The sequence below is a fragment of the Doryrhamphus excisus genome, chromosome 13, assembly GCF_030265055.1.
Source record: "Doryrhamphus excisus isolate RoL2022-K1 chromosome 13, RoL_Dexc_1.0, whole genome shotgun sequence".
Lineage (NCBI taxonomy): Eukaryota > Metazoa > Chordata > Actinopteri > Syngnathiformes > Syngnathidae > Doryrhamphus > Doryrhamphus excisus.
Window position 1 is genome coordinate 12,294,175 of NC_080478.1, and position 27,850 is coordinate 12,322,024.

Consider the following 27,850-nt stretch of genomic DNA (forward strand, 5'->3'; position numbering starts at 1 on the left):
GGGGACTTCAGGAGCCGTCCCTTGAGGGGGGGGTTCTGTCATGATCCATTCTCCCCATGCTATTTTCCTCCTGGTGAGTCTCTCCCTCTGTTTTGCCTGGCCAGCCAACCCCACACCCAGCTCCCTCCAACACACACTCTGCACACCTGCAGCCAATGATTACCTGCCCTGCCTGCTCTACATAAGCCTCCCCCACTCAGTGCCTCTTGTCGGATCGTCTGCAAGCCTGCACGAAGCTCTGCTCTCTGTTTCAGCCCACAGCTCGACTCTGACTCCAGAACCAGAACCTGACCTGCCCTGACCACGATCTCCGCCTGACCCCTGCCGGTACCTTTGCCTTGTCCTGACCACCTGCCACAACGACCTGACCTGCCCTGACCCCGATCTCCGCCTGACCCCTGCCTGTGCCTCTGCCGAATAAAGACTCGTTCCTGATCTCTGCTGGAGCTTCAATAAACATCTTGAACTGTGACGCTCGTGTGGTCCTCGTTCTGTCTGATCGCTGACACCACCACAGCTTTTGTAAAGCTGCCGCCATCTGTTTACTGCTCGTTGTTTATAATGCAACTGATGTTTTAATCAGCAGAAACAGGAAAAAATAAGGATCAAAGCAAACAAACGTCTGAATCAATCACAGATGGAAATTGTTCTTATTCTTACTGTACTGTTTTTGATTAAAAAAAAGACAATTTTGTTTGCTCACTGTCCTTTTTTGTTTAATTTCCAGACTCCTATGAACCAGGCTTCCACACGTTCCCATTGCATTTTCACAGTGCACTTGTGTCGGCGTGAGCCAGGCTCTGATACTCTGCGACGCTCCAAACTTCACCTGGTAGACCTTGCCGGGTCAGATCGAGTTAGCAAAACAGGCCTAAATGGGCAGTTGCTCACTGAAGCCAAATACATCAATCTGTCCCTTCATTACTTAGAGCAGGTAGGTAAAATGTGTTATTGATTAACTTCATTAGAAAAATATAATATGATAATAAGTGTAGACTTCATCAAGATGTCTCTAGAACTGTACTGTATGTTTTAATGTAATTTAATTCTGTCATGTAAACTGTTGATGAATGGACTTCCTTCAGCAAATAGTAGCAATAATGACTCATACTGGAAAACTCATTTACTTAGCATGCAGATTCCATTATATCAGAATAAGTTATTTCCTGAGCTGCCTGTCTGCCGGTCTGTCTTCATTTACTTATTTCCTTTTTTCTCTTCTTCAGGTGATTATTGCTCTATCAGAGAGGAATCGCTTCCATATTCCGTACAGAAACTCCATGCTGACTTCTGTGCTGAGAGACAGTCTCGGAGGCAACTGTATGACCACCATGATTGCCACTATGGCGGTTGACAAGACTAATCTAGATGTAAGACACACTTCTTTCTCCAGATTGAGAGTAAAATACAATTATTGTATGTTTTACATGTTTTAATATTTCCACTAAAGTTGCATTTCACATTAAAAAACAATCCAGGAATCCATCTCCACATGTCGCTTTGCTCAGCGGGTGGCTATCATCAAGAACGAGGCCGTATTGAATGAAGAACTTGATCCTGCCCTGGTGAGACAGCCGCACACCAAGCCCCACTACCTCACCACTCATAAATACTGTTACTCAGACACAAAATCACACCACAAATGCCATCATAGCCAGATCTTTCACACGACTTCCAAGACTTAATTTGATCATCGAATGAATTGCAGTAAGATTTCAGCTTCAAAATGGAACCGAGTGTAACCTATCATGTGTTTAAGTGTCCTCCTTCCAAAACCACTTTTTTCCAATGCCAGTCAGTTCTTCTAAAATAATGACTTTGTTGGTCTTCAACACATCAGCACTTGCTGTGTTGCTATATATCAACGATGACTGCAAGCACTCCTTGTCTTCTTGTTTACATGCCTCTAATTCTGTTCTCTGGCATATTTTAGCCCAGTGCTTCACAACATCTTGAGGAAGCATTAGACTGGGAAGTGTTATGTACTGTATATATGTACTTTGCACAGTGATCATAAACATCCAAGAAAGTCCAAACTGTTCACTTGCAACCTCATTGTTGTAATTTCTGTTCCAAATTAAGTTAAGACTAAAGCTATTTTAAATATCATTGACAAGTTGCAGCATAGTTGCAGGCCAGTCCAGTAATTGTGACAAACAGAATTGTGTGACTGACAACTTTTATCTGTTGTACGTAGAGCACAGTTTCAGCTTCCAGTAGCAATCAGTGTTACTATCAATGAAATGTGTGTGTCTCATTTTGTCCACTATGCTTGTTGTGCTCTGGTTCCACCTCATGCTCTTATCACCACGTTAAAAAGAAAAAAGAATAGCGTCAGCATATCATGCTTTTGTGTTCCTTTCCTTGGTTTCCTCGAACAATCAAACTTAGTGGCTTTAGTACTTGATTTAAAAATGTGGAGTTGCCTTGCAGTCATTGTTTGGTACTGTACAAAGTAACAAAGACCCAGTGCACCCCAGAGGGGCTTCGGGTGGTATGGGAGGACGGAACCTCCTATTCAGGGCTTGAGATAGGATGAGCTTTATTATTTGGGTTTATTTGCCCCCCTCCCCTGTCCAGTTCTGATTTGTTCCGCTACTGCCAGTGCAATAGCCGACAAGTTGCAAAACATTTGCAGGTTATAGTGTACTGTCTCTGCAAACTTACAAATAGAAATAATTGAATTCTAGTAGTTGAAAATACAAATAGTTTTATTTGGACCAGTGATTTCATCATGCCGTCATGTGCAAAATTTGACACCGAACATTTAACATCATTTTAAATGAGTCTATGAAGATTCATCAGATGGGCCATTTTGAGTTATGTACTGTTCAAAATGAATCATTTGCTTTTTTGTTTATACAGTGGTGTAAAAAAGTGTTTGCCCCCTTCCTGCAATTTATCATTTTTTTGCATGTTTGTCACACTTAAATGTTTATGATCATCTTGTGTTCAGTTGTGTTGTCATTGACTAATATATGTATACATTTGTTTGATGATGTGAAACATTTAAGTGTGACAAACATGCAAAAAAAAAAGCATTCAAACACTTTTTCACACCAATACGTATAAATAATTATTGCATGCTTAAAGGAGAGCAATTGGGAACTGATCGGCAGAGCTTCACAGGAATCTTTTATCCAGGCACCAAATCGTGCTGCACTTAGTAGTTTATTTGTAGGAATGGCAAGGAAACAGGAAATCAGTCAAAACAAGCATCTGCATTCAGTTGTGATGGTAAAATGAATCAAGTGTGGAATGACGTTGTGACGTCTCATCATGGATGGTTTCCTCAAGAGTGGAAAGTATGGTCCCAACCCTACATTTAACTTCAATTTAGTCTTGTTTCAACCACGACCTCAACTTTAAAATGTTGTGCCCCACGATGCAAAGCAACATTTATATAGTCTCATTTGGAGTATGCCTGTTTAATTGTCCAAATAATTTATAAAAAAAATGAATGACACATCAGAACTGCACATTATATTTTACTCAAGAATACAGCTCAGATTAGCACATACAAAAAACGCAAAATAATTCTTAGGGCTAATATTCATTGCTGTGGATAGGATGGATCAATGCCTTTCCTCAAACACTTTGTGATAATTAGCCTTTTTTTGGAAATTGTACTGCCGTGTTGCTGTAAAGTGCCCCCTATCCTTGTTCGTATGTTATAATTTTGTTGTGGGCAAACTAAAGCTGTTGTTTAGATGTAGTGAGAAAACATGCCCCTGTTTCCTATATAAAACAGGGCCCCATAATTGCAGCATGTTGGTGTGTGGCCAACTACGTAATAGACGTGGATTTAAGCTCTAACCTGTGGTTATACAGGAGTGCTTACAGTTTACTGTGGGTGGTTTTGTGCACAGAATAGTTTGTTTGCAAAAATTATGTTAGTCTGTTTTTGGACGTTTTCTTTTTTCAGTTTGGAACATGTCATTTGTCATTTGCACATAATAAGAATAGAATATAGAATGCCATGCGTCCTCTGTTACATTTGTTGAAAGGCCGCAATTGTTCTCAACAGACACTGTGAGGGTCAGACAGTAGCTTTAAAAAAAAAAAAGCGGGTACTCCGGTTTCCCCCCACATTCCGAAAACATTAATTGGTTAAACGTTAATTGGTGACTCCATAGGTATGAATGTGAGTGTGAATGGTTGTTTGTCTATATGTGCCCTGTGATTGGCTGGCGACCAGTCCAGGGTGTACCCCACCTCTCGCCTGAGGGATAGGCTCCAGCACGCCCATGACCCTCGTGAGGATAAGAGGTAGAAAATTAATTAATTGGTCCCAATTTCCGCGAAGTAGGATTCAATATGGATTTTCATAGCTTGAGCATAGAAAACCTGATTCTGACTTTCTAAATATGATTTTTTACCATTATTAATCCCTGTTGACATAAACTAACACTCTTATAGTCACTTTTACACTCGGATTAGTTTTTGTTTACAAAATATTGCCCAACTGTAACACATAGACCACAGCTTCACTGCAGGAATACAATAGGTGGCTGACACTTAAAACATAGCATGCTACCGAGCTCACTAGTTGGCCTCCATTTAATTTATTCTAAACTTAAGAAAAGCTTTCAAACAGAGTTGGGAAGAAGGACATAGTAAGAAGCTAAACATTTATTTTTTTAGAGTTCATAGAGTTGATTGCAAAAAGCTTTGATGGTCTGGATGTATGTACCACTATACTGACATCATCAGTCACACATTCTTAGTGAATATATATTTCAAACTATTTGAAATTCCGCCATGAAGCTGTGGTACCAGTGTGGGCTGTGCTTGCTGAAATAGACTACCGCTGATTCTGCTGACCGATCACTGGTGGTCAGCCTTTGAGGATGCAGCTGGGAGTGTTACATCAGACCACAGGTTCCAAAAAGAGGTAAAGGGCTCCCCTCTGGACTGCAATGGTTAGCTTTGGTATTTGCTGTTAAAGAAATACCGTATGTCATATAAGATGGAATAGTGATGACTATTCTTCCAACCTAATGGCACCTGCCCAAAACCACATTGCAGGCCTGTTGAGTCTTGAGCAGCTTGAAAGAAGGTAAGGTTATCACATTGTGTGTGGAATAGACAGTGCAGTGATAACATGGAGAGGCCGATCTGACCTTTGCAATCTTTGCAGTTGTCAAAGGGGGCTATTGTGTGTGTTTCATCAGAAACATGCCACTGTAGTCTGCGTTATTACTTGACAGCATTGTTACTGCTGTGATTAACTTGCTTTTTGGATTAGTTACAGAATTGTTTTCAGCCGAATTTCATTACAGTATATCTCAGAGTAAGGATTAATCTGTAATGTTTAGGTTTAAAAAATCTTTATTATGTGTTATCTTTGTAGTAATTTTCTCTGATTTCCTGCCACTGTTGACTCTTTGTCCAGATCTTGTTGCCTGGGGCATTAATAATTGAGCTCTTTAGCAACAGGTATTTACACGAACAGAAATATTCACCAGAACATTGCTGTACTCAATACTTTTATTCCAGTCATATATGTTATAGAGCTGCTTTATAATGTTGCCATTGGATGACATGAATAGCATAGTATTGTAGATAACATATTGTACTCTACTGTACCATAGTTTTACTATAGTGTGACATGACTCAGCAGTGTCATGTCTATTCTCTGTACTCATCCGGGATGTTTTGTTTCTTGATGCCAAATAATATCTACAAAAATGATGTGAAAAGTAACCTCTTGAGGCACAGAGCCTTCTCTTTACTTTCATCATTTATACATAAAAAGACAGCTTACTGAGTCAAAAATTATCAGACAGAATAAATATACAGAGTCCTAATGTTGGCCAATAGCGAGAAGCAGAAGGTTTGTGTTTGGCATCCTGCATTTTCTTGCTGCTGCAACCAGCTGTCTGGAATCACTTAAATGTTCCTCAATATGCATCAACGTGATAAACCACAAGATTGTCTCATCACTTGGCAGTATACATGACCTGGATTTGTGAGTAAATTGTGGGTGCTTAGTTTGTGTTGTGTATGGAAATGTGTATAAAAGCGGTCTGTATTATATTATGTGTACATACACATCAGTTAACCTCTTACTACTTTTCTCTACTTATTAGTTGATAGCTCGCCTGAAACAGGAGGTTCAATCTCTAAAGGAGGAGCTGTCCATGCTGACAGGAGAGGAGCGAGATGGCCAGCTTGCCGTAGAGGAGATCCAGAAGTATGTATTTTATCTCAGTGTTGTTACTGTTGTAAATGATGATTCTGCTTTGCTGCACTTCTTCACAAAAGAACCCAGTCTGGTCCCTTGTTACTGATTACTCAAGCAATAGGATCAGGCGATGAACGACACGGCATATCCAACATTGATTGAACTAAAAAACATCAATGTCGTGGAATACCAAAATGAAAATGCCATGTTTGTTTTGAGTCACCACATTTGTTTTGAGTCCTCCATCATGTAAACCTAGAACGTATCTACACCAATCATGTTTGCAAGGGAAAAAAAGTACTGCACATTTTGTGCCTACTTTAGAGCCACTTGGATGGCTTCCTTCTTGTCTTTCTGGTCTTCAAAAACTTGGGGAACCAATGTTTGGACTACCATCCAGACATAGTTTATCAACTGACTGGTCCAGTGGAGCTGCAGCATGAATTTAAGTAAATAATTATCTTTGACAGACCCACACTGTAAACACAAGAGTGCTCCTCAAATATACAGTGGTGTGAAAAAAGTGTTTGCCCCTTCATGATTTTTTTTTGCATGTTTGTCACACAATTTCACACACATACATGGCTCTATGTGAAAAACTGAAAAACCTTTATTGTCTATTGAGACTATGACTGTTATGTATAATTCTATATTTGTGATTAGGTTGGAGGAGTTGGTCAAGGCCTTTCTAGATGATCCTGGTCCAGACGTAACACTGTCTTTGGGGCCAGACATGAGAAAAATCCAGTACTGCTTCTCCCTGTTGAAGGTAAGTCCCCCTCTGTCTTTTCTCTGTACAGCTATTATTGCTATTGTGGAGGAACAATGATGTTTTCATGCTGGTTGTTGAACACTCAAACAGCCTTTTTCCTTATTATAATGCTGGAGAATGCATGGGAATTTACTTGTCTTGTGCTGTTTGCTCCATGAATGCACATCCTTAAATAATTGCTATTGCTATTAGTTCCTGCACAATCTAAGCAGTAGCTCATCTGACGAGCAGATTGTGCAGTTGCTGTGCTGCTGTCATGGTGAAAAAAGAGGTGAATCTCAGGGTGCTGGTATGCTGTACATTTTGGGATATCTCGGGTTGCCAGAGTCAGGTGCCCACCTATGAATTGTACAGTATTTTGGGCCATCTAATTGAACTTACAAATGATTAGAAGTGCTAATCATTTATTCACAAATATTTGAAAGGGCAGTGTGACTGCCTGGCTAAAAGAATGCTCTTCTTCCCTTTACCAGACTTGTGTCTAGACAGTGTTTTTTCAGTTTTCTGTCATCTAATTAGCTGGAAGGTGTCGTGTTGACATGCGCCCATGCCGTGTGTGTGGGCAAGAGAGAAGGAGAGAGAGAGGAGACCAACCTATTTCTGCACGCATAACATTGCATACAGCTGCACCACAGCTGCAACTCCGCGTATGGCATTTGTCTGTATTATATTGCCTTATTAGCAAGAATAATTATGTCACACTTCCACTAATGTCAATACACATTGTAGAAAGTCATAGTGTGTACAGTACATAAATGTTTCTGCAACATTATGACAAACAGAAACTGGCACGCGCCATGACCCAAGTCAGTGCACTCACATGGTAGGTAAGGTTTGCGCACTGCCAAGAGTACGGCTTCACTCACCTCAGGTTTCTGCCATACATTTAATCAACGACTGAAAATGTTCATTTAGTCTAGAATGTCAAGGTGTGTGGATGAGTTGTTCTGATTACTAGACAGCACATTAACAACAAACTCAAAATACTGCTGAGCAGAGGGAAAATACACGGTGACTGGCCTCAACTTTAACAGATCCCACTTGGGTGTCTGCTTATGTCTCCTGTGTTTATTATCCATGAATCATCTCCTGTTCAGTTTCTGTCCGATACAGCTTATTTCTTCTCTTACTTGTTTTGTTGACCAGCTCTAATGATTGTATCCTGATGTGTCTGCTGTGAATGACTGCAAATTTTCCTTCGAACACCCTTGCCTTCATGGGGAAGTTCATGTCCAAGTCAGTCTCTGCTTCCTTTTGCTTGTTAATAGCTGTCAAATGTTTTTGAGATATTGTCCACCCTCAGTCCTACACCAGACCTTTCTTTTAATCCTCCTTTCATGTTTTTTTTCCCACAGACAATGATTCTGGCCAGTCGAGTTGAAAGCTGCAGTAGTTGTGATATGCAGACATCACCAGGAGTCAGACCAGAGGAAAAGGACTGTGAGCACCACAGTGAAGAAGAAGTTGCCAAACTAAAGGAACTGTTGATGCAACGCAACAATGAGATCAGTATCCTTTGTCTAATTAAGAGTGACACATTTTGTCAATTGATGTCCGACCCATTTAAGAACAAACATCATTTTTGAGGTGTTGTTTAAAGACCAATAGGCTGCTGCATTACTATATTCATCTAACAGTGCGAGTGTATCTTAATGACAAGGACAAAAAGACTTATTTTGTATTTGGTGCTCATTATGTGGTCAGTTGAAATCGGAGCAACTTGTGGTGCTTGAGATTAGTGTTTTTCCTTCCCAGCTGCTGACTTTTTAAAGGGAGATTCTATATATCCTGTGAAGTCTGCTTTATTGGACAGCTTAATAGAAAGTGACAAGACAGATGGGGAGGAGAGATTGAATGAACATCATGAGATGAGTGTGACCACAATATCTGGAGTGAACAGCTTTCTAGGCAGCCCCTGATCCAATATGGAGCCCCACTAAGAAATATTTTCACCCTACACTTGAAACCTATGGTCGTGTTCAGCATAAATGAAGATATCAGACTACTGCTTCACAACTCCATAATGGAAAAACCTGGTGGACATCAGTTCTAAGTAAGAACCTATATGAAACAATGACATGGAACCCACAGCTAAAGTCGATTTTTTTTTACTGTAATTGCTGGCCACAATAGGTTAAACAAAATTGTGTTGGCTTTAAAACTTGGCAGAGTCTCTGTCATTGGAGATGCTAATTGCAGATACATTTGCCTTTTGCTGTTGTTCCCATTTTTTGGCTGACGGGAATATAAATGATCCTTTCCAGATCCTTCATTTATCATCTAAAATAATGCCATTTCACATGTTATGTGTTCTGAACGTCCCCAATTATCTCTTGACCACTACAGGCTTTGTGGTGATGTCCGTCTACAACTAGACATCTGCTAATGCCATGACAAGACCATGCATGCGGAATATACAGATATGTGTTATGTGTGCAGGACTTGCAATTTAAGTGGGAAAGCAAGAAGAAAGACCAGAAGCTCCATCAATATTTAATGAGAGAACAATATTTTATTAATATACTTCTATACATAGCATATACATAGTATACTTTATATGTTGCACAAAGCAGTTAAAACTGTAGTCAGTGTATGGAGTGAAAGGATGCAATTATTGTTCTAAAGCATGGAGACACAGCATATGGAAAAGTGAAAAGTCATGGCAGCTAAACTGTGAACAGTATCACAGTGGCAGTTCTTATGTTTCATCCTTCTGTGGTAGCCGGCCAATGATTCTCTGTCATACTCACGCAGTGCACTCAGCCTCACAAGCATATCGACACTTGGACTCAAGTAGACAAACACATACAATCTCATCATTAGAGAAGATTTTGTGGAATCTTGGCAAGTCCTCTGCAGTCTCGCTGGCTCCCCTTCTCCCGACTGATTCATCCCAGACCATGACATCTCCCCAAGTCTGTAATGTCTGACAGAGAGCACATGTCAGCAATCTGCCATTATTAAAAGCCCACTATTGTGCTGCTGTGAGGAAATTAATGTCCATACAGCCCTTTTCTTTTGTTGTCGTTTTTGGCTTACCCTATGGAAATTCTTTCAAGAAGTGCACTTATTCATCAGTCTGGCGTTCTGGACTAGGCATTCAGGTGCAGCATGTTTTGTCATCTTAAGCATAATGGCTGAATTAATTGTTTTAACTGCTCAAACAAAAGACAAATTTGGTCTATAACTCGGTGCCTTCAGGTATCCTGGTTAGGCTTTTGAAGAAGGAGAAAAAAAGGGCAAAGGATGCCATAACTCAGCTCGCCAGTATCAGCGACAGAGAGAAAGATGGCACCACGAGTGATTCCAGTTTATCAGCATTGCCACCATTGAAGGATGGAACCAATGAACCTACCACAAATGGTCCTGCAGGACGAGCTGTAGTGTACATGAAAAGAGGTAAAACAACACTGCTGCTTTGTTTTGGCAAGTAACTTTTACCACATTTTGTCCCATTGGTTAGCTGTTCAGAAACTGAATAGGTCACACTGATAAATCCCTTGAAAGGTTCACGTCTCCTGCAATATCCTTCCCGCTTTACAAATTCAGTCAAACTTGGAAGGAGCAAAGTGTTGGCCAGAAGGAGGCAATAAAATGTTAGGGCAGAGCTTTTCAACAACATTACTACAGCCAACGAATAGTTCTCTGTTTGACCCTAATCAGCACCAGGTAGGAAGTTTTAATGTGAAGTAAACATATTTAAACTGATTTCCTCTTCCTTACAAAAGCAATCAAACATCATGAAAACATCATCACTTCATCTTTCCAGCACTGCTTTTGCGACTGCTCGCTGCTGTGAAATAGTGAGAATGAGACAAATGGATCCGACTAACAAAGTAGTTTATGGATTTGGTAAATGTTTAGCAGATGTTGTGTCTTGTAAAGCTGACCGTCAGTTTTTCTTAGCTGGAGGAGAAAGAGAATTTGTGATGGATTAGATGCTGAGAGCGCAGCCAGGTGATTTCCCTCCCATGGAATGTGGGCAGCCCGTGCTGATGCGTGTCTGGTAAAGTTGTCTTTGGAGCATGACAAAGCCTTCATTTTTGGAGAATGAGTTTACAGTACCTTTGGTGCCCTATGTCCAAACAGTGTCATCGGTTACACAGACATATGAGTTTCCTGTTGCTTCTACATTAATCCTATCGTCATTATTATTATTTATTGATGATCATTAATTTAAACTTTGTGATACTTTTACTCCATCCATCCATTTTCTATGCCCCTTTGTCACTAGGGTCGCTTCGGTCGAGAGGCAGGGTGCACCACGTACTGACCGCCAGCCAATCGCAGGGCACATATAGACAACCACTCACACTCACATTCATACCTATGGACAATTTGGAGTCACCAATTACCTAACATGCATGTTTTTGGAATATGGGAGGAAACCGGAGTACCTGGAGAAAGCCCATGCATGCACAGGGAGAACATGCAAATTCCACACAGAGATGCCCAAGCAGAGAATGGAACCCAGGGCTTCCCGATCTCCTGACTGTGTGGCCAACATGAAGCCTAAAACATCCATCCATCCATTTTCTATGCCGCTTATCCTCACTAGGGTCATGGGTATGCTGGAGCCTATCCCATCTGACCCTACATAAAACATTTAAAATATAATTTTGCTTGTGATAAGTCTGTTTTTTCTCATCTCTTTGTGACAGATTCCTCCCATATATGCCTTTGTGTCCTGCAAGTAGAACATCATCGCAATGCCACATACTTTCTAGGGGTTTTGATTCTAATCAAAATGGAAAAATCGTCCACATACAACAACTAATCCTAACTTCTTGTGGACCAGTCTGTGTAATTTTAACCCTACCCTAAATGCAACAGGAATGCCGGGGTTACTGAGAGTTAAGCCATTTCAGCTTTGAGACACGCTTCCTAGCCGGCGGCAGCATTTATTTGGCTTTTCCTGCCTGATTTTGTCTAAGTGGATGATGATAAACCTGAGCCCGAGTCATAACTAGCTCAGTCGTGGCCACTGGGCAGTGGATTCTTATGAACCAGAAACTCATCACACTAAGACTGTGCTCCTGTCTGCTTTAACCACAATCCCCCCATCCTCTCATTTTTGTGTATCTCTGCCCAGTGTGGTAAAAGGGCCAGCTGAGGGGTAATTGCTAACAGTGCGTCTGAAAGAGGAGCCTCTTAGGAAAATAAACACACATTTGAATCTAGTCCAGACAGATAAAGTTCGGCAAATCAGTCATTCTGGTAATGGACAATGAGGAACATTGTGAAGGATGTAGTGGAGCGATCATGTGGCATATTAGTCTTGTAGAATGGTGGATGATCTAATACAGAACCAACTTCTTAGTTGAGTTCACCTTCGCCTTGAGTTCGCCTTACTCGTCTTTGCCTTATTTCATGGTGCAAAATATCCCCCAATGCAACCACTTCCACTTGATGAGCTAAGGTTTTGAAGCATCTGCTGTTCTCCAACCACTAAATCTCAGACAGCGGTCTTGCCGATTTGATAGGCATGTGGTTTTACACATTGTGGCTAGGCCAAATCTTCTCTTCATTTTGTTTACACCCTATGTGATACTGCTTTTACTGCAATGATCCTGTTCTGGTCTTCATTAGAAAATATCTACAATCCAGTGTTGGTCCACTTACATAAATATACCTACTCTACATGAGATGTACATGACGGACATTGAAGTCCATGTAAATGATCCAGCTGCTCCATAATCAAATTAGTTCACTCGGGTCACTCCTGTCATTCTCCGGAACACCATGCGTTGAGAAGAGTCTTTTACATTCCAACCATAATAAGTAACTCTGTGAACAAATTTTACACCAAGTTAGTTTTGGCAAAGGCTCCTCAAAATGTAGAATGTCTGGCTTCAAATATTTTCATATCAGTTGCTTTTATTTTAATGATGGATCTCTTTATTGGAAAAAAAATATTACATAGCAGGTGGGAAAATGGACCAGACGACCTTGACGTAACTAATTACACTTGACCAAAGAATGCTGCATCCTATTTAATTTTCTTTTCGACTAGTATGGAATTAATGGAATTAATCACTTTGGAGTTGGCCAGACTTCCTAATTATTAATCACACATCAAAGTCTTGTTTAAAGTCAAGTGGAGCTTCTATTTCATCCAAGGCAAAACCAAATGTGTTTGTGAAGATAGACCGTTTGGTCGACACATAAATTCTAGAGCGTATGGGTTATTTCATCAAGTTTGGCCATCAGTGACATCTTAAACACCTAATGTATGAATTCCACTTCATCATCCAACCATAGCCACTCATCTCAGAGTTGACTGATTAAAATGTGAGTGCACCATTACGCTACACCTGCATGATTATTAGTCTTTTGTCGTTATATTGGATTTTTGGTCCAACATGTCGTTATTTCTAATCACTGACTATACAAAGACTTGTGTTTTCCTACAGTTTTGTGTATTATTGTTAATTTTGCTTCAGTTGGTACCTGTTCAGGAACTCTCAGTGCCTCTTTAGCCATTACATTTTCACTTGGGAATGTTCCAGTTTTCTCACACTTCACGTTTCTTGCTGACAAGTTCAAGTCTGGATTTTTCAAGGTGCAGTTATGTCAGGGATTGTGTCATATTTAATAATGTTTTGGCTTTCTCTTCAAGCCTTACTAAGTTCAAACTCTTTAAAAAAAACCCGTCTGACACCATTGTTTTATGTGACTTCATGATATAATACATATTTCACATCTGGAATGCGGTGACCCACTTGGACACAAGGAACCATTTTGTATGCACATTAGATCATTGTTCATTACGTTGTGCTCATTCAAAGCAAACACATTGCACAGATCCTTTTTCCGGCCTCTGTGGGTCTTTGGATGGTTATATTTGAATTAACATTTCATGCTGCATCCACAAGCCACCATTGTTACTGTGAGTGTAACAGATGTCCCCTATTGAAAAACTGTAAGTGTAATGATGATGACCTTTCCATGGAAACCATTCCTGCAATAATTCGCTCCACTCTTTCCATAGACATCATTCTAAACCTAGCTCCTAACTTTGCCAATATATAAAACATAGCCAGAATGGAGTTAATTTTCATTGGACATATTCTGCGCTCTCTGCTTGGCGGACGAGTGGTTAGCGCGCAGGGCTCACAGCGAGTTCAATTCCACCCTTGGCCATCTCTGTGTGGAGTTTGCATGTTCTCCCTGTGAATGCGTGGGTTTTCTCCAGGGACTCCGGTTTCCTTCCGCATTCCAAAAACATGCTAGGTTAATTGGTGACTCCAAATTGTCCATAGGTATGAATGTGAGTGTGAATGGTTGTTTGTCTATATGTGCCCTGTGATTGGCTGGCGAACAGTCTTGGCGACTGGACTTGGCTGGCGACCAGTCCAGGGTGTACCCCGCCTCTTGCCCAAAGATGGCTGGGATAGGCTCCAGCACCCCCGCAACCCTTGTGAGGATAAGCTGTAGAAAATGAATGAATAAATGAATATTCTGCACTCATTGCAAAATTGTGATATCAGTAGTACATTTCTATTGTGTCCTCAGTACATTGCAGACTGAGCTAGTTTTCTTTCAGGTTGATTTATTTGTGTGTCTGCAAGTACAGATTTAATGTCTGCTCTCAATGTGCTTCAGATTGTTTTTACAGCTAATGAATTTACAAGGTGTTCTTGTAGTCATTCAGGCCGGTGATGACTTGTATTAGGCTTATTAGGGCTGACAGCAGACTTGAGATGTCAAGACTTACATCTTACTGTAAACTCTACTAGCATGTAATGAAATGCTGATGGGTCTACCAGGCCTTCCGCACGTGTCTGTGAACTAGGCAGCATCTTAGATCGCAATCTCCCTGTCAGACGACCACAATAGAAACATACACCAAATGATGTCTCCTTTTCAATCTAATAAGCAGTTTTGTGCTCCTTGCACACAATAAAAAGTGTTACAGATGAGCAAATGGAATCACCATACTTCACTATGGTGCGTTTTATCTTGTAAAGGTGGGTTAAAATGTTGGAAAAACTCAACAAAGTCCAAACACATTTGGTATGTCACCACTTGGGGCACGGAATTGGGAAATTGAGCCATGTGATCTCATTACTTCACTAATTCTGTTAGTACTACATTAAAAGACGTCATATTGCTCGAAAATATTTCCGGAATGTTGCTCTTTAAAAGTCGAATGAAGTGCATTTCCCTCAAGAAACCCTCAGATTCATTTGTTGAGGTTGGCTCTAGCAACAGATGCCTGTGAGATCACAGCTGGTTTTAATCAGAAGTTTCCAAAAATAACGGGTCTGAATTCCCCACTGTCCTAATCCCACATGAGTAACTGTCCTCTCCATGTCTGGTTTGTCACAAAAGTCCACACGTTTCAACAAGGGGCATGGAATCTCTCAAAAATAATGTGTGAAACTCCTTCGTGGCACTAGGAATGGTGCCAAGTAATACGATGTCATTGCCTTCTTCCATCTATCCGCATTCTACCATTTATCCTGTTCTGAGTTACAGGGCCGACTTTAGACTAAAGCTGACAACATTTTCACTGGGTACATAGCCTGCTGTAAAGCTCATGATGGATTCACAGAAGTTAGCCTAGTGAATTATACTGTCAGTGATTCTGTTATTGCAGGAGTTATTGTTATTATCTCCACCAAGTGCGCAAACAAGTGGTTTGTTTTCCTTCCCTGTTAGTTATATTGCGGTTGGTCATGTCTATTGTATTGTCATCTCTTGATTTTGATATGGGTTGGAATCATTGTCTTGCTGGAATACCCAGTTGTGTCTGATTCCATCTGCCTACCAGTTCATTGAAGGTGATTTTTGAGGTACTTCTCCTAATTCCATCCACTTTGTGAAAGACTCCAGTGCCACTTGTACCCCCAGAGCGTGATGCTCCCACCACCATCATTGACAGTTGGTACCATGTTCTTAGGTTTGTAAGCTTCACCTTCATGCATACTTCTTGTCATTGTGGCCACATAGTAGCTCAATCATTGTCACATCTGACCACCAAACCTTTGTCCAGAATGTATTTGACTTAAGCCTTTTTGACACTTGCACGCACTTTGTCCCCGCAGTGGTCCAATGAGTAAATTTGGGTAATTGTCAATTAATTGCTGCAGCGTTTAACAACTAATCATAATAGCCAAAACGATGTCGAGTCAGCAATTCCCTCTCTCCTTCCTGATTTGCACATTTTCTACCTGTAGCTGAAAATAGACTTTCCTTTCTATAGTGCATGATCATCTTCTCAGGAATGTAACAGTTTGCATGATACCTGCTGTTGCGTCTGCTCAAGCCGGAGCAGTGGTACACAGAGAGACCAAATAATACCACGACTGCTGCACGAATGCGGAAAGTGGTGGTGCATACCCATGCGGGAACAATGCACACCGCACATATTATTGTTGTGCATTAGACATAAACAATACTTGACAGATGTTTTGGACTTGTCATACAAAAAAGGTAGTCTATTTTTTAATTTATAAAATGGGACAATTACAAAATAAAACAATATTTGACATCGTATATACACATTTATTTCCAAGTAGATTACAGTAAAACAATGTCTTTTTGTGTTGTAAGCATAAACTTTTTGAAGCAGTTGTTAAACCATATTATGAGCTCATTAAAAAGAAACTGGCAGCAGGAGGTTCAGTCCAAACTGATGCCCTTTCCTTACATGTGGTAAAGTTGGGGAGAGGGAAGCCTTCCATATATTGCTGACGTGTTGTAGATACTGTAGATGCTTACGATATGTGTGTGTGTGTAGTTGTGTCTGTGTTTACTGGAAGACATGAATGTCCTTTAGTTTTGTAATTAGGTTTAAGTGGGAGGTAGAGAATGTCAGTGGGGTTCTACCTCACATCTGGAAACCAGACTGGAGGTGGGTATACCTGTGTATGTGGAAACCACTCGGAATTTGCTGAGGGTTCATAGATGATAAATTTATTGCTAAAGGATGGAAAGCAATCAGCCCGTGTGGCCAGAGAGTATACAGTCATGACCAAACATTTTGAGAATGACACAAATATTAATTTCCACAAAGTTTGCTGCCTCAGTTTGTATCTTGGCAATTTGTATCTCCAGAATATTACGAAGATTGATACAATCAATGGCAATTAATAAGATGAATTTAATCCCCCAAAACATAATTTCCAATGCATTTCAGCAGTGCCACAAAAGGACCGGCTGACATAATATTAATGATTGTCTGGTTAAGACTGGACTGGATTAGACGGAGTAAATTAATGTTTTCTGATGAATCCCCTTTCCAATTGTTTGGGGCATCCAGAAGAACTATGTGCTAACTGCTAACAGTTTGAAAATAACCAATGGTATTTCCAGCATTATGGAGCACCATCCAACTGGAAACTCCAAGCATTGATTATCCAAGAATGGGCTGTCATATCAGGATGTGGCGCAGAACGGTCAGCATGTCATGGTGAATTGAAAAAGAAGGGTCAACACTGCAAGTACAGTATTAACTTAATGTAACCGTCCGTATGTATGAAATGCTTGTAATTATACTTCAGTATATCATAGCAACATCTGACAAAATATCTGAAAACACTAAATAAGCAAACTTGAAAACTTGAATCACTGGTTCATTCTCAAAACTTTGGGCCGTGACTGTACAGTAGTTCATGTGTCTGATATGAGTATTCACACTGGATTTGTATTGTTGATAGGGCCGCAGCTGTCAATGGGTAAACAAGAGGCCTTTGAGACCTTTATTACAGACCATGAAGAACATCTCATCATTGAAGACAACAGGAGTCTGCTCAAACAGAGGTACAAATGATCAAGAAATAAAATGGGGAGGGCATCTGATTTGAAAAATTCCAATCCATACAGATTTGTTGTCTATTTGTCACATTTTCATGCCAACACTCGAGCTATCATGGATAATTACTCTTTGTAAATCATTGTGTTTTTAAAGAATCTCTTGACTAAATATTTTTAGCAATGTTTCGTGCTGCAGTGGTTTTATAATAGCTTATACAGTATACATTATTAGTAGTAAGTAAATAGTTAATACATTTGTTGTTACAGGTCAGCAGAGGCCAGAAAACTTGGGGAACAACTTAATGACGCCAAACAAAAAATCAGTAAGTTCTCTGTGGATGCTATCATTTCATGGTTCAATTCATCGATTAACCCTGCTGTTAATTTGGAATATTTCAGTGATTATGATGTTTGGATACCGGATGCTGCAGTATTATGCGGAGGTCCAGTTTCTTGCTGTCCTCAGTCTCCTCTCAAATGAAATGTATCTCCTTAAAGTGGACCACAGCCGCGTGCCGCATTCTCACAGATTCGGCCAGATACCATTCTATACTAACCCAGAGGTGTAGTCAAGAAATTATTGAGGCACTTAATTTTTATATACGCTTTTCCCTGGCAGAGCAAATCTGTTTAGTATGTAACGGCATTTATATTGATAATACTAACTGCCTCAATGGCTGGACAGGACAAAAAAAAAAGTTTTAATGGGTCACTTCTAGTTTGATCGGTGCAGCATTTTTAGACTTTACAGTACCGCTTTAAGCCATTCCACATGATGATGCTACTCAACCAATAACATCTATGCATTGGCGCTAAACCTTGCAACTCTAATTACAGAGACAGACGATAGAGATGAGGAGTGAAGCCAGCGGCACAGAAGAACAAATGAGATATGGAGAGAGGACAGACAGGTGACATACATATGAGGAAATAAGAGAAACAGAGTCAGCGATATGGGGCGTGAGGACAGAGAGGCAAGTGACATGCGATGAAAACGTGAGATACATAGTGAGAGATCTGGAGCGGACTAGAGAGAACCGTGAAACGAATTAAACCGGACAAAGCAAAAAAATGAACACACATGACACTCACTTAGAAGAGAAAAGTAGACAGCAAAAAATGAGCCTTCTACCCAAAATACTCATTTATGTTCATTCTTTTTTCTGAAAGCACAGAACAAGCTTGTCTCATACCATATGTTCAGAAAGTCAGTCATAAAAAGACTAAGACTGACCCAATTTGAACAATTCACCTGAATTCTGATCCTGTAGGTCAGTTCTCAACCATCCAAGGGTGACCATGCTGGAGAATTGTTCTCTTTTTGAAGGGGCTCTGTGACTGGTCCTATTTGAAATTTACTTCAATACCCTGCTATAGTAAAATACTAAACATGAACAAAAATATCATGTTTTATTTATCCACGGCCACCATGTCACACCACAGATTGTCCAGGAGTTGACTGATACCCTTATCCAGGTTTGAGAGGCGATTTCTCAGGATCCCTTGACTCATCAGAAGCATGGCCAGACTTTTACTTTTAGGGAGTGCATACAGGCACATGGAAGCCACACTGTGTACAGAGTAAAACTATGGATCCCTTCCCTTCTTCACAGCTGTAATACATTCAGGGTCTTAGAGAAAGTCAGATATACTTGGTGCTAAAAAAACAAAATCGAGAATTTTGTAGGAAGCCACAACAAGAAGGCTGAATAACCGCAGCCGACTACGGAGCCGAGGGTTGCCAACAACAAACACAAGAGCGCAATGTTCAAATCACAATGTAGCGAGGGATGGCTGTATTGTAACAATCTGCTTATTACTCCTTTTGTCTCTTTCTCAATTAAAAATGGAAACGTGAACATGCTAAACACAGGAAGTGAAGAGACTTTTAGTAATTGCTGAGACATTGGAGAAGGGTAGAATTTAATAAACTCTGCTTCTTCCTACTCCTTTCAAGGATGTTGAATTGCGCAAGTGTAACTGTATCATGTTCCTTTATGTAACGGTAAGCATGTTCGAAATAAATGAAACCATTACCATTACTTGATCTTGGAAAAAGACTCATCAAATGTCTTGATGCATTCCTCCTAGATGAGGAGTGTTTTTAGTGGACGGTGGTTGTCTCTTCTGGCAGGAAACTGGTGCTGTAATATTATGCTTGGGGTGCTTGCCTGCCATCTTGGAAGCCCTGCTTGGAAAGTAAATGCAATATTTGTCTCTCGGTTGATGTAGACTGTAGAAGCAGCACAATATAGATAAAGGCCTTTTATTTTATCTCTTGAATCTTTCCAGCATTGGGCTCAAAATCAAAGCAAGAAATAGCAGCTTTTGCAGACATTTTGTCCAAAACATTTCCTTGCTTTATAGGATTATTCTTGGCGATATCATATGGCCATGGAATCGAAAACCCACTGGAGCATCTGTTGTGAGCCCAAAAAGTGCAAAGACACAGCGGGATATGAACAGTGATGGGAATAACTGTGTTTAAATAAACGGTGTTACCAATGCCGTTGCTTTTTTCAGTAACGGGTAATCTAACTAATTACTCTTACTGTCAGCATAACGCCGTTACCATTTTTGACACTGACAAAGTGCCAGGTAGTAGATACAGCATAGCGAGAGATGGTGAGTGAGGAGCACTGTGGTGAGAAGACAGCGTTTGCCAAATGGAAGTACAGACACTACTTTAGATGGCTTAAGGTAAAAATGTACACAAGGGGAGTAATGTAATAGTTGCTTTTACTGGTAACTAGTTACTTTTCTGATGGAGTAACTCAGTTACTTTTTTGGAGAAGTAACTAGTAACTATAACTAATTACGTTTTGCCCAACACAGGATATGAACAGGAATTTTACATTTCTGGCTGCACATTTCAATTCTATTGCATCCTTCCCTAAGCAGCTATAATAAAATGGTTGCTGTGGATGCTGTATCAAAAGGTTTTAAAAACAACATCCCAGAAGTACAGCATCTGTTCTTTTATAAGCATTGCCTGCAAGATTTAACCCGCTATTATATACACATAGGGCTAACATTATCACCCAGCAGCCCAGTTAAAACACTGTAAAACTAACAATTTGGATGTTTCCTTATACTCATTTCTAGCACTCAAACCTAGCATGGAAAATGTACTTATTGTGTCTAATGACATTTGATCACATAAATTGTTGTGTTGAAGAGTTCAAACTACTTCATACGTTGACTTAACGGGCTATTTGTATTTCAATAACTCTTGAATCAACACACACACCGACACAGGATAGCATTTATGATCCTTGGAACTTGAACCTGCCGTGGTAATTATGCGGCATAACAAGTTTAACCTCCAGGCCACAAATATTTATTGTGGCCTGTAGCTTGAAACCAGTGCTTTATAACGACGATATGTCTTCTGACTAAATGTGGGGGTTGGACTCTGCACAAGTTTGGTATGGAGACCACAGACATGTCCTGGAGAGGTGAGATGAGTTGACTGAGGTGTAATGCAGCATACAGCTTTATTACTTGAAACAGTGGTATAATTAATCTTTTATGTATTTCTTTCATGTCTGAAAATCAGTAAAAATGATGCCAAATCGCTGTCTTTAAAGTATGCCGTCATTGTTAATTTTGCATTTTATGGCTGTAAAGTGAATCAATTTATCACACTAATACCCTGATGAGTATAAAAGGTCGTATTCATGCATATGACTGCCTGGCCACTTTAAGGTCTCCCAAAGTGACTGATGTAAACCACACATATCATATGATATTGACACTTTTAGCTCAACATGCCAATATGACTCACAGCATGGATAGTTCTCAACTCTTCTACTTGATCAAGATGATGAAAGAAATAGGATGGGGAACGTGTTGGATAAAGATGTGTGTTTGAGAAATGACTTGTGTGGCTAACCTCCCTGCTGAGTTGATGCATCAGTGATGTTTTGAGATTAAAACGCAAAGTTTTGAAAAGTGCATTCTTTTCAATTCTTTTCATTCCTGTTTACACATTACAAAGACTGGGAAATGACAGGTTTTGCCATTGTTTGCCTAAATTAAACAGTTTCAAGCAAAAAAATGTCTAAATAATGACTAAAATAGAAATATAAGGCCAACCAGTCCAGGGTCCCAGTCCCAGTCCCCCCCCCCCCAGACAGCTGGGATAGGCTCCAGCACCCCCTGCGACCCTCGTGAGGATAAGCGGTAGAAAATGAATGAATATAATGTTAATGATAATGTTTTTTTTACCTGCATTAAAGTTACATTTGGGCTGCACGGCGATCGAGTGGTTAGCGCGCAGACCTCACAGCGAGGAGACCCAAGTTCAATCCCACCCTCGGCCATCTCTGTGTAGAGTTTGCATGTTCTCCCTGTGCATGCATGGGTTTTCTCCGGGTACTCCGGTTTCCTCCCACATTCCAAAAACATGCTAGGTTAATTGGCGACTCCAAATTGTCCATCGGTATGAATGTGAGTGTGAATGGTTGTTTGTCTATATGTGCCCTGTGATTGGTGTACCCCGCCTCTCGCCCGAAGACAGCTGGGATAGGCTCCAGCACCCCCCGCGACCCTTGTGAGGATAATACATCACTAAGTGTCAGTAATGTTGCTGTAATGCTCAATGACACACACACCAGACATGATCACCAGAGCAACAGCCTTTTATTGCAGATTTGAGTTGTCTCACAACAGGCAATTCCAACTGTAACACAGAGCCAAGCAAAAACTCAACTCTTAGCCCTCAACGTCACTTCCTGTCCACCTGCGGAAACAAGTCTTATTCAAAAGTCATATTTACTTTTATTACGTCTACTGTGTTGGGTTATACCAGTGTAAAGGTGACTATAGGGGTGTTATTTTGTGTCTTGAGGACTCTGATAATTTTGAAATCCTATTTTGCAGAATTTCACTATTTATCACGGTTGATTGTACAACCTTTTAAGTATGATAAGTGAATGTATATATACAAAGAAACCAACAGTCGTAGATGATCTCACTGTATTAATGTAAATAATGAGTATTAATAATAAGTAATAATGCATAATGCAGTGCATTTTCAGTATCTTCATTTTGTCTTTGTCCAAAACATAGCACTAACCCAACTGTGTTATGACACCTGTTGTATGTTAAGGTAGGGGAGTCCAACCACCCACCCACCAAAACACCCTGCATTCCCATTTTTGGATTTCAAAGGTTGACTTTTAAACCTTCAATTGGCTGTAAGATCACTTTACGGTGCCATAACAGAGCACAGTCTGAACATGTATGAGACCTGGGGGATTGTAATGGAAACTCCCTACAGCAGATCCATCCATCCAGTATGTTGAATAGCTCCCACTCCTACACATGATTGCCACAGTAATTTACTTGTCTTACTATCTGATATATTGTCCATTTTGCTTGATCGATAGCTGAAATTGCTTCCTCTTTGCTAAATACTGTTTATACCTGAATGTTTCCCCCTTCAGAATTTGGTTTAGTTCAAATTTGTTTAACTGCTGCTAGAAATTCCACACATATGAAATTCAATATTTTCAATTGGGGAATTCAAGCTTTTAATTATTGGCAAAAGAGCACAGAGCAGACTCCGATGAAAAGATGAGTTACCCATATGTTAACCCTGCAAGTCAAGAGATTTTCATGATAGCCTTTTTGATGATACTTTGCATCCCATGAACATTCCTTCTTCAATGTAAAATGCCCACGTTATTGTGAAAACCATCAAGTGACATGAGCTGATTTAGTTGGATTTGGAATTTATTTTTCTTGTCTCATTGTCAGAAATTTTTTGGATTGTTCAATTCCTTAGCATGAACATGATTCCTTACACAAATACATGGATCCAGTTCAGGAATTCTGGCATTCTTCCTATCATCAGTGTACAGTATTTTCATCTGAAACTTATTATATGTGTCATTCTGCTGACGGGGCACAGTTCATGATCCTGGGCAGTGGTGAGCCTTGGCTGGATGGAGAACCCAGTTCTCATCTTTCTTCCATACGTGACCTGGAGGGATGATGTTCCTGTGGTTGCATGTGGTGTAGCACTATTGACTTGAAGGAAAACCATGACATGAGTTTTCCGTTGAGATCCTTTCTTCAAGCACCATTTTAAGTGTCAAGATATCTTGTTCCTCTTAGTGTTCTGCCACTCCTATTACAGAAACACATATTTCTGCCTGAATGGTATATTGAATTGTCTCTAAGCAGACAATGTCTGGTGCTCATGTGCTGCCTCTGTCCACCAGATGGAGCCAGAGGAGCCAGAGGGAGGCTGACATCATTGCAGTGACCCAATGAATGCGTTCCTTAAACGCAATGCATGGGAAAACTTTAAAATGTTGTTGTTTTTTTCATTTTAAGTTTGTATTGGTACAATCCTGTAACTGACAAATTGTGGTCAAGTGTATGGAGACAGAAGTGGAAGTAACTGGTAATGTCTGGGGAGTAATTGTGTTGGAATGGCAGTGGCAAGCAGGAAAGGCAATTTGCTGCATGATTCTGCTGCAGATTAGCCTGGCAGACCCAATAAACAATCCCCAGGTGGATTGAGAGAGTGAGACATGAAGGCTTTTTTACTCTGAGACCTACGTATTTACACAGAGCAGTGTAAGGTCACCACCTATACTATACAGCCGGGATTTTAGTGCTGGATTTTCAATCATAAGTCATTTAAAATACTGGAAACAAGTCTTTGCATAACTGGGGGAAGCAGTTAAATTGCACCTCTCCAGCAACTAGTCTGATTTTCCATTTAGTTGGTCCACGGCAGGTCTTGAACTTGAGACCTTCCACTTCCTCAGCCAAGTCCTTACAGACTTTAGCGCTACTGTACTGCTCCAAGGATGTATGGACCTAAGGAACCAGTCTGTGCAAATGACACGAGCAACCTCCTAAGTAATGTTTAGTATCGGGTGCTTATAGAAAATAGTATTTAGAGGCATGACTATTTTAGGTTCAAGCACAATTGTGCAGAACAAAAATGCGAACAAACATGTAATCCAGCATGAAGGGCATGCACACTGAAGTAATAGTTGTCCTTCACTCCTTCTTTCTTTCCCGCGCTGCCCTACTGCAAATAGTTTCCTTCTCTTCTGTGTATTTATGTACTGTATTTAATTTTTATTATCCTCTCACTTTGATAGATGACTTTAAGAAGCAGATAGAAGTACGTCGGAGACAGAGAGCGGTTCATGGTAAGTTTGTGGTTACTGTAATATTCTATGCGTATTAAGTAGAAAGGAATGGTTAAACGATTAAAATGTAGTATGAGATTAATCTCAGGATAGCTCTGAATTCATTTCAGTATGTCACTACTAACTATCATTTCTTTTTAGTCTATTTTAATTGTGATTGGGGTGTCACAAGACAAGAGACAAGAGAATGTATGTATGAAATATATTGAAGCTGGCAAAATTATCATGTTCATTTTAATTTATTGTGTGATTAATGAATTAATTTATTATCATCTCTGGCCCTACTGTTTTTTTCTGAACGAGAAATTTTGTCACTTTAATGTTCAAAAATCTGGTGGCACAAGATCTTATGACATTTTCAGGGATTTTGAGTCATTCTGTGCTGCAGATGGGTTAATTGCATGAAATGTTTAATTCAGATTAATAGTAATGATGGCTTAATCTGCATTAACGCATCAATTTTGACCTTCTTCCTGGGCACATTGATTTCACATAGCAACATGGAGACGAACGTTACATAGAGCATTAACCTTTCCAAACTCGTTACTACCTTTAACATTGAAAACGTTACTTTTCGGGAGTGGCCTGACACATTGTGAGTGCAGCGCTGATTCGCTGAGAGCAAAAGTGTGGTCAAGCTCGGTGGCACTGCACCAGTAAAATCATATTTTGCATAACAATGTTAACAACATGATTAATATGCAGGTGACTTTATGTAAATGGAGCTTTGCTGGCGTTTTTTCTTTTTTAGATTTTTGGAGACTAGTTGCATCTTAGTTGTTTCTTTTTAGCTGTTTTTATATCTTTAGAATGTTCAAAAGAATGTATTTTAAGTAACATTTTTTTTACTGCAGGTGTGACAGGAAATCATCAAAACATTGTGGAGGACCTGGACCTAGTGGAGGAAAACCTGCGCAAAAATATTGAGCAAGAAAAAAAAAAGTATGAATATTGAATATTGAATATTGAATATTGAATAAGTTGTATTAAGGAGTTAGAAAAATGAACTAATCCCACATACTAGCTGACATGAGCTAATTGTGTTTTACTGCTGATGTCTTCCATCAGTTACAAGAGCACTGTTGCACGTCTGAAAGCATTGAAAACAGAGATTGAGCACCTCCAGCTGTTGTTGGAGAGGGCAAAGGTCAAACTCCAGAAGGACTTCCAAAAGTGGTGGAATGAGGAGGCTTCCAAAGTGCAGGTGAATGACCTTAACTGTCTCCATCTACCCATGTAGAAAAATCACATTCATATGGTATTCACATAACCATTACAAGCCTCTCTTTACGGTGCCAGTGTGGCCTATAGGAAGAGTCCTGTTGGTAGCCCTTGTAGTATTGCTGAAGACTTTTCAAGAGTGGATCAGAGCTGCATGCGACTCAAACAAGAAACTCATCTTGATATATATAAGATTAATTCTTATATAATATTAATCTTATATTAATTAATAAGGTTCATTCTGATTAATTCAGATTAAGGGGTATACACATACACTGTTGGACCGAATCCTAAATTACTATTACTATCAAATAGTTAGGATTCAGAGTAACCCAATAAGACATGCAAACAATAACTGTTTTTTAAATTATTAAATAATATATTATGTTTGTTCCCAATGGGTTTAGTAAAAGAATAAGGTTTGCAGTTTGCATCAACGGGAGTCTATGCCAACAACAGCTGATATTAAGACACTACATCTGACTAGCAGATGCTGCTGAACTGTTTAATTTATTATCAATAAAGATAAAAGATGAAGTCATAGAGATGTGACATTGTCCTTGCCAGTAACGGCACCTTGTTTTTTTTTGTTTTTTTTTAATTAATTAGTACATTTGTCACTGATTTATGCAATGACAAAGTCATTGAACCTGTGACATTACCCATCTGTTTCTCTGTGTGACATATAAGGTGTATTTTGTAGGAAACAGAAGCCAGAAGTCAAACGATATCTCCGTGTGGAACCTTACAGCCATCCTCACCTTGTAGTCCGGGTTTTGAGTAAGTCCTTTAAGGAAAAACTAAACTCTGCTGTCTGTGCCTTTCTTGTCTTCATCCCTAAAGCCAATATGTATGCACTTCTATAGCATATTTGATGTTCTTTGAAAGCAAGGCCGTAAGATATAGTCAAGCAGGCACAGGATTTTTTGGAACAGTGCCTTTTGATTCAGGTTTGGTGAAATAAATTAACATCTGTCGCATTCTTTGTAATTATATTATTACAGTATACAGTATTTTGGCAATGCTTGATAGAATTTATAAGTCTGGCTTCCCTTTTAAGGCTCTGACAGGGAATAAAGGAACAAGATGGGTCATGATGGGTCATGATATGTTATTCTTAGGACTGATAGCATGCTATGATCTGTACTTAAGTCTGTACTTTGCTCGGAAACAAAGGGATCACTTAAAACATGCATCCCAGATATTGCTGCCCTCTTACTGCCCCTGCTACCTCTCCTTGTATCTCCTCTATGCCCTTGACATGGGACACAGAGTAAACCTTGTGGATACTGTGCATATGAATGTGCCATCCTGAGGGCACTACTTATGTAGGAGTCTGCAAGGACACTGAAAAAAATGCAAGAATCAGCCAAAATGAATGTGCAAGGGAAATCATCTGTGACCACCATCTGCAAAACCATTCCTTATTAGGGACTGTCTTGTTAATTTCCTCAAAATTTGTCAATCCTGCTTCCGAACTGGACTCGTAGTTACACTGTGGGGTCGTATCAAAGGAGTCATAGTAAAAGAGGGCAACCTTTCCTCTCCCAACTGTTCACTTGGTTAGGTATACAACAATAGTGCAGTACTCATTGGAATAAATATATTTGCATTTGTGCACCCTCTTGTGGGTCAAACAGATATATGCCAGCTATACCTGGTGCGTGGGGCACTGTCAAACCTGACCCAATCAGAGCCTGTTCCAGTTCTTCCGGTCAGAACTTTAGGTTA

The 27,850-nt window shown here is 40.0% G+C and overlaps 1 protein-coding gene across 1 annotated transcript in view; it reads left to right on the forward strand.

Annotated features, from left to right (window-relative positions):
- Positions 1 to 27,850, forward strand: part of kif6 (kinesin family member 6) — a 45,748-nt gene that overhangs the window by 14,553 nt on the left and 3,345 nt on the right. Inside the window, exons 7-20 of the mRNA XM_058090523.1 lie at positions 728 to 934; positions 1,227 to 1,370; positions 1,479 to 1,565; positions 6,093 to 6,196; positions 6,851 to 6,956; positions 8,315 to 8,468; positions 10,161 to 10,358; positions 17,624 to 17,726; positions 17,988 to 18,043; positions 24,848 to 24,898; positions 25,753 to 25,840; positions 25,967 to 26,102; positions 26,823 to 26,899; positions 27,760 to 27,846. Coding sequence (XP_057946506.1) covers positions 728 to 934; positions 1,227 to 1,370; positions 1,479 to 1,565; positions 6,093 to 6,196; positions 6,851 to 6,956; positions 8,315 to 8,468; positions 10,161 to 10,358; positions 17,624 to 17,726; positions 17,988 to 18,043; positions 24,848 to 24,898; positions 25,753 to 25,840; positions 25,967 to 26,102; positions 26,823 to 26,899; positions 27,760 to 27,846 — 1,598 coding nt within the window. The remainder of the gene's footprint in view (positions 1 to 727; positions 935 to 1,226; positions 1,371 to 1,478; positions 1,566 to 6,092; positions 6,197 to 6,850; positions 6,957 to 8,314; positions 8,469 to 10,160; positions 10,359 to 17,623; positions 17,727 to 17,987; positions 18,044 to 24,847; positions 24,899 to 25,752; positions 25,841 to 25,966; positions 26,103 to 26,822; positions 26,900 to 27,759; positions 27,847 to 27,850) is intronic.